Source organism: Podarcis filfolensis (assembly GCF_964270895.1).
Source record: "Podarcis filfolensis genome assembly, chromosome: Z".
NCBI lineage: Eukaryota > Metazoa > Chordata > Lepidosauria > Squamata > Lacertidae > Podarcis > Podarcis filfolensis.
In genome coordinates this window covers 47660887-47667911 of record NC_139617.1, presented here as the reverse complement: position 1 = coordinate 47667911, position 7025 = coordinate 47660887, and the positions used below count along the sequence as shown (strand labels likewise).

The 7025-nt window shown below is 47.2% G+C and overlaps 1 protein-coding gene across 3 annotated transcripts in view; it reads right to left on the bottom strand.

The window, feature by feature from the left end:
* Nucleotides 1–655: 655 nt before the first annotated feature.
* MAN1B1 (mannosidase alpha class 1B member 1) overlaps nucleotides 656–7025 on the bottom strand; it is a 28188-nt gene continuing 21818 nt past the window's right edge. For all 3 annotated transcript variants that reach the window (XM_083597304.1, XM_083597306.1, XM_083597305.1), the window contains 3 exons: nucleotides 6393–6590; nucleotides 5414–5545; nucleotides 656–4606 (listed from right to left, as the gene is read on the bottom strand). In XM_083597304.1, the coding sequence (XP_083453430.1) occupies nucleotides 4403–4606; nucleotides 5414–5545; nucleotides 6393–6590 (534 nt within the window). In that variant the 3' untranslated portion in view covers nucleotides 656–4402. The remainder of the gene's footprint in view (nucleotides 4607–5413; nucleotides 5546–6392; nucleotides 6591–7025) is intronic.

Sequence of the window (7025 nt, the reverse complement as noted above, 5' to 3'; positions counted from 1 at the left end):
CTATAGTGAGACAGCCAGCTCTCTCCGGAGAAAGGAACAGGGACTTCTGCCATTAACTGATCCCGCTAGCTGAGGCTTTCAAGCTCACTCGTCTCCTGTGTTGTTTCAAAGCAGGCAAATTGCCATTGCTGAGAACAAGAAGAACAGCCTGTGTCTTATTGGAGCTTATAACCAATCCCAAGTGTTGGAGGCAAGTATGTTGATTATTCTACCCTCTCGTTGAAATCACTTGGAATAAGCTCAGGCTCCCGCACACCAAGTCAGAGCGTTGGCCTGTCTAGCCCAGTACTCAGTTGTTCCCCCCCATCTCGGGCCCGTTACCTGCCCCCTGCTCCTTTTAACTGGAGACACCAAGGGTTGCACCTGGGGACTTCTGCATGTAAAGCAGGTGTCCTGCGACAGAGCTACGCCCCCCCCAAGGGTGTTCCCAGTCAGCCTTAAAGGAACACATGGATGGGCATTGCTCTCTAGCTGTTCTGCGGACCACTAGTGTCAATGAGTTTGTTTGTTTTGGTCACTGCCTGCAGCTTGACTGAAATGTGGCACCCGTGCCCCGTTTAGTTCAGTGCAAGATCAAGCAAAGTCAGGTGCTGAGCAGCCCGGAGGGTGTGAGGATGCATAAGCAGTAAACCAGAACACAGAAAAAAACAGCGTCTCAAAATAAATTACAAGTTTATTAAAGTGGAATAGAATTCTGTGGATTAGCTTGACTAAATACAATGGGATTTTTTATTTAAATCTTATTTAAGATATATTTCTTCCACCTCTTAAAAAGGTGAAGTACACCAAAAATCATTTGCACATTCACAATGGGATGGGCTCATCTATGTAACAAATATGGTGGACCAGATAACAAACACAGCAAGGCTTCATTCTTTTTTCTTCTTTGGCAGGGGAAGAGAAGGAAGGCAGTCAGCTTTAGAGCAGCTGCATGGGGAAAGGGAATAGGCTAAGCCTTGGAAGCTCCTCCACCCTGCAGCTCCTGTACCAAACGGAGGAGTAAACGCAGCAGCAACTCAGCATCTAGGCATGAGGTTTGGTGGTTGGAAGATCTGGCCTTCGCTTCCCATCACTTTGCAGCAAGTTGCCAACTAGACTCCTGGTTGTTGTTTCTGTTGCTCGGAGGAAGAGGATGGGAAACTCCTGTTTCCCCTCCTTTAAGACATTGGAGAAAGAACTGGCAATCTTCATAGGCAGCATTTCACAGTAAGACATGTTCCTATTCACAACACTGTACCCATAACCCACCTGCCTACACATAACCATGGAAGATCAAACACGGAATGTCTGCAGACCTGTGGCACTGCAGAGCAAGAAAAATGACAATACAGGTTTTCTTTTTCTTTTTTGGAAGTGCTTTGAAAGAAGAGAGAATGAAGAGGATTTGGCTTTTGTGGAGAGCTGTGAATATTCTGCATGTGAGGGGAGTGAGAATTCAGGATTCTGCACCAACAAAAGCCACATTCTGCAGGTGCAGCTCATTTGTTCTGCTGTTAGTCTCTGGGTGGGGGCCCAGGAGTTAGAGAGCGTGTTCCAGCACAGTAGGTTGCTCAGTGCCAAAAAGACTCCACCTTGTGCCTGGCTAGCTGCATGTTACCAAGGGATACATCATCACCTGTCTACCAGCTTCTGCCTCCTTCCTAGGGAAAGCACTCGCCTCCAGCCCCTACACCCACTCATGCCCCCTTTTCCCTTGGGTGTAGAAGGCCCCAGTGCAAAGTTTAAGCGTTGGCCTTCCCAAGATGGGGCAACTGTTCAGCTTTAGAGTATGGCTTTTAAATTCCAGGGTGCACTTGGGTGAGGAGAGTGGGGAACAGGAACACCACAGTCTTATAAATGACACACACAAACACGCACACATAAATCTTTCTTGGACGAATGTTCCAGTACTGCCCAGGGCAGGCAGGGTCATGTGGCTTGTGGCTGCTTTTCTGCTGCCACTCAGGAGACACTGCCCTACAACCGGGAAGACAGGCTTCGTGTAAAACAACTGGCATCCAGTGCCTTCCTCTGAAAATCCATGGTTACAGCAGCAAAATTTGGAATTATTAATCCTTAGCAATTATATTGCACTTTTTATCTCTGAGAGCCTAACCACCATCCTGCAAGGTAGGGCTGCTGCAATCCATGCACTTTTGCAGGGAAGCTTGAGGCTGAGACTATAACTAGCAGTGGTGAGACTTGAACTGGATCACCACCCGCAGGGTCTTGTCCAGTGCGTTGCTCCAGCTATTAAGTCAGCACTCAAACCTCAGTCTCTGAAAACTTGCTTTTTAATTGGAAAGTCTTATGACAAGTTGTTGTTGTTCAGCTCTTGTTCTGGGCAAAGAGAGTCCACCACCAACACCGTATGTGCCAGATTTGATACAGCTCGCAAAATACACTCTGAAATTCTGTCACAATTCTAAAAAATAAAAGACAAGTAGGATCTACCAAGAACATAATTCATTGCAGGAAATTCTCGTGCCAGTCCAAGCTCTGCTCTCTTATTCATTCCGACGTGGAAGCCACAGGGCATCTTCCCACTAATTTGTTACCCTTGATATTTAAATAATTTGTTCCAGCTCAAAAACAGCAACTAAGCGGTTACAAGACAGGCCTGACAGAACGTACTACTGAGAAAAGCAGGAAGCAACAGAGGCTGGGAATTCCACGGCAGGCAATGAAAATTGCTGGGTGACTGGTCAGCCCCCAAACTAGAGAGGATGGTCTCCAGCACCCTCTCCACCCCTCCAGTCTGGGATTCCTCTTCTGGAGTTTGGGATTCAGTGGAAGCAGGAGGAGATGGAAGAAATAATGGCTAACAAACTATAAGGGAGAGGTGGTGCTGTGCAAGCATAGGCAAAAAGAAAAAAAGAGAACTACAGACAAGACATTTCTGAAACATATACCCTGAATTCCACACGAAGCCATAGGAAGGGCAAATGAAAGGGTAGCACATGCAACAGACCCAGGAAAAGGAGAAATGCCCCCGCTCCTTAGTTGACCCAAACTCAGGTTATTGCACAAGGCCCTTCACCACCCTGAGCTAACCCTGGAGGTGGCCAGCAAGACGAAGAACAGGAAGCAGGAGCGTCAGAGCCAGAATACTGCCAAAGAGCCCCCTACTGCCTCAAACTAAGCTTTCCCCTTAGCAAGAGCTTTCAAGACCTCAAAACCCCATTAGGTTATTTAATACATTTGCACTTAATACATTAGGTTTACTCCTTGACCTGTATTTAAAAAGCCACCACAGCATTTTCTTATCAAGCCTACTGTTTCAGGAGAATCAATACAAATCAATACACCCTCTGTGCTAACCCATTTCCTAACAGTCACAATCATTACCATTCTCTTTGACTTCACCATAGAAACTGGACCCTGGAAGCAACTGCTTTCTAGCTGTGTACACCAAACAAGAACCCTCTTTTCCAGCAAAGGCCCAGCTGAGCCAGCACACAGCGAAGGAAAGAACAGCAAGCCTGCTTATTTCAGGCATGGGTTCCAATCCACGGGAGGAAATGGCAACAACCTCGCACATTTATTCAGGACTCCTGGAGCTTCAGGAAGCAGCTTTCAGTTGGAATACCTGAGCTGAAACATTAACTATACATATATAAACTTCTGCACAGATAACCCTTTTTTTTTTAGAATGTAAAATTTCTTTTTCACATTGTCTTCCTGCATTTATGCAGATAAGTTAAGAAATATATAGAGTGACACACCTAGAAGTGTACACAACCCTCCACCCAAACCAGCAGCCTCTGCGCTTAAGCTGCCCCACAGTTCACAACGGTACGAGCATCACAAGATTATTCAGAGTGCCATGAAGATGTTGCCACTGGTAACACTGCTAAAAAGGGTCAGCTTTTTTGTGTGTGGCCAGCGGTAGAGCCCTCTGGCTTGGAATGTAAGTGGAAAATCAGCAAACTGCACCAGCAACAAGGATTCTAAATCTGGGATGAGGATGCCTATCTCTTTCTGTTCCCTCTACCATACAGACATGGCACAGGCTCATACAGTGGAACGATGCTGTAAAGTGAGAGCAGCTTGGCGTTCCCAAATGAGTCTCCTCTCACCAGGACGTTCATTCGGACACCAATACGAAATCTAAGGCTTGGTGGATCTCACCAGGTCAAATAAATGTGATCCCTGTTTCTCCTCTCAAATGTCTCGTGCTCCAGGCAGGATTCAGCATTGCACTTCATTGCTTGCCCAACCAAGTCTTTGTGGACGGAGAGATAAGACGCAAGGGTAGTGTGGTGGGGGGAGGGGGTGTATGTCTGGAGCTTCCCTTCCGTAAACCTTTCTGACGTGCTGCCAGCAAAAAAATGAACCCACAAAACTCTGCACACCTCCCTTCAGACCCCAACAAGCTGGGACACGATCAAGACCGGGAATGGTTGGTGCCTCATCTTTCATTTTATGCTGATGGCCAAATTGGAAGAGGGTGAGCTTCTGTGTTGAAGACATACTTATCGAGGTTTATCAAGTCCACATCGTCAGAGAAGAGCAAGAAAAGATACTTGAGTGTTTCCCCGAGGAAAAAGCTTTCCATCTTGTCTCTTGGCTCTGGGTTGCTGGTGCTCTGGACGTTGTTGATGGACGTGTAGCCACCAGTGGGGACCTGCGCAGAAGGATCCCAAGAAAACAAACCTGAGCATGGAACTGCTCCCTGCCTAGAGCCATTTGGTTATTGCTTGGCAAGTGTAATGACACACACATCTGCACCAGCCATTCCCCACCCCCTCCACGTTAGGTTTCCAAATCCCATGTTTTCTACGTCATGAGGAAAAGTGGGGGAGGGTTGTGCACAGGAGGACCGCCTCCAAGAATGTCGTCTTTCCTGCATTGCCTGGTGTCATGCATATGACTGCCTTGAATGTTCTAAGCCAGCCTTCTTCAACCTGGTGTCCTCCAGGTGTTCCAAACTACAACTCATTGTGCTGGAGGCTGATGGGAGTCGCAGCCCAAAACGTCTGAAGGACACCAGGTTGGCAGAGGCTGGCCTGGACAGCTAACACAAGCTGGAAAAGTGAGATGATAATCTTTAAAAACAAGCACCTTAAGAGCATCCCTACTGGATCATACCAAAGAACACACCAAGGCCAGCCACTTGCTTCCAACAGGGGTCAGCCAGTTGCCTCTAGGTAAAGTCCTCAAGCAGGGCATAAAGACAACGGGTTTCCCCTGCTGTTGCTCCTCAGCAAGTGGTCTTCAGAGCTATGCTGCTTCTGAACATGGAGGCTTCATTTAGCCACTAGGACTAATAGCCACTGGATTTCTCATGCACACCCCCCCCTCTAAAGTTAATTAAGCTCAAGGCCTTCACATTTTGTGGCAGCAAATTCCACAAATCAGCTGTGCATCATGTGAAGATATGGACCAAGGCTGCCCAAGAGCTTCCAAAGCGCACCCCAGAGATCCGCTTTACCCGTGTGTATTTATTGAAGCTCTGCAGTATCTCCCAGCCCCAATCCTGGTACTTCTTATCACCAGTGAATCGATACAGGTAGAAAAGGCTCTCCACTGTCTCAGGGCGCAGAAGATTGTGCCTGTCCGCTGCCTGGGGTAGGGGAAACAAATAAAGAATTATAGAAGAAGAAAGAGGCCCTTTGTAGCCCCATATCCCTCAGCCCTGAGGGGTGTGTGTATGTGTGTGTGTGTACTGGCCTCTCCTTCCTCCATTTTACCATAATCCTTACTTTTCTTGATCCAAAATGTTTGCAATATACCCACTGAGCACGTCTGTTTTTAAAATGTATATATGCATGCCAGAGTATACATCCCTAATAGGTGCTTGTAGCACACAAAAGCTAGTAGCTTGCTTATTTATTTTCTTAAGTTATACATTTTATTGCATTTGTTGTCTCATAACATTGTTCTCTTAGCTGGTCTTTTAATAAATAAGAAAACAACATGAATGCAAAGAAGTCAGGAAACCACAAAAGCAAAACTCACTTGCACCCGACATGGAGCCAAGAATCACAAGGCCCGGGTGACACCAGCTAGCCATTTAATAGGCCCCAGTTGAATAGAAAGTTTCTCATGGTGTTAAAACACCACAAAGATGGTGCCAGGCAAGCTGCACAGGGAAGACTCTTCCAAAGGTCCTCTCACTGGTACTTACCATGAAGTTGCACAGTTGCTAAGAGACCCAAAGCTACAAACTGGGACTCTCATGTCACTAGCAGAGGAAGAGGAGCTGTTGTGAACACTGCAGGTTGCGAACGCACCTCCCACACAGATCACGTTTGCAACCCGAGCGTCCACTGTATCTTCTCTCTAGATGGTCTTTAATAAAGCAGAACCTCTCAGTTTTAGACCACCCCCCCCAAAAAAAAACCCAATATCGGAGTAATACAGTTGTAAGAAGGACAGATGGAACACCCCACACCTGCTGAGTTGCTCACCTTTATCTCCACATCCTTCCGGTCCTTTTGTGCATGCATGTTGAAGTGGACAATCTCTGGGCTCAGGCCCGTCTCCACTTGCGCATACATCTGGTAGCAGGTTTCTGCCAGCTCCACTGCCAAGGCCATGTGGTCCGCGGGGAGCCCATTGTGGGCACCAAGAGCCAGGGCTCCGGGCAAGAAGCAGACCAGGTGATCCTGCTCAGGAAACACATGGAAAGAGTTAAGGAAGAACCAAATCTCTCTATGAGTTTTCAAAGTCTATGCTGGGGTGGGGGGACTTCTCTGGCAATCTATCTGCAAGGAGCCCTGATACAGAACCAGAGGATGTTGAAAAGGGTTCTTGGGCACGTGCTCCATTTGGATGGGGTAACGGACAGGTCGACCGGGTCCCTGCATTTCAAGGTGGGTTTTTTTTTTACTATGTATACTGCTTTCCTGACAGTGCACTTGGGGGTAGAAATTAAAAATAAAGGCTTATGATCTTAATAGAGACAACCCAGAATGAAACGAGGATAGGGAGGGAAGAGGAAGAATGCTGCCAGACATGAGCTGAAGATTGTACCCTAGGACACAGCCGGCAGTTCCCTGTGGCTGTGCAATGGACGACTGAGGAGTAAAAGCCCAACCGTT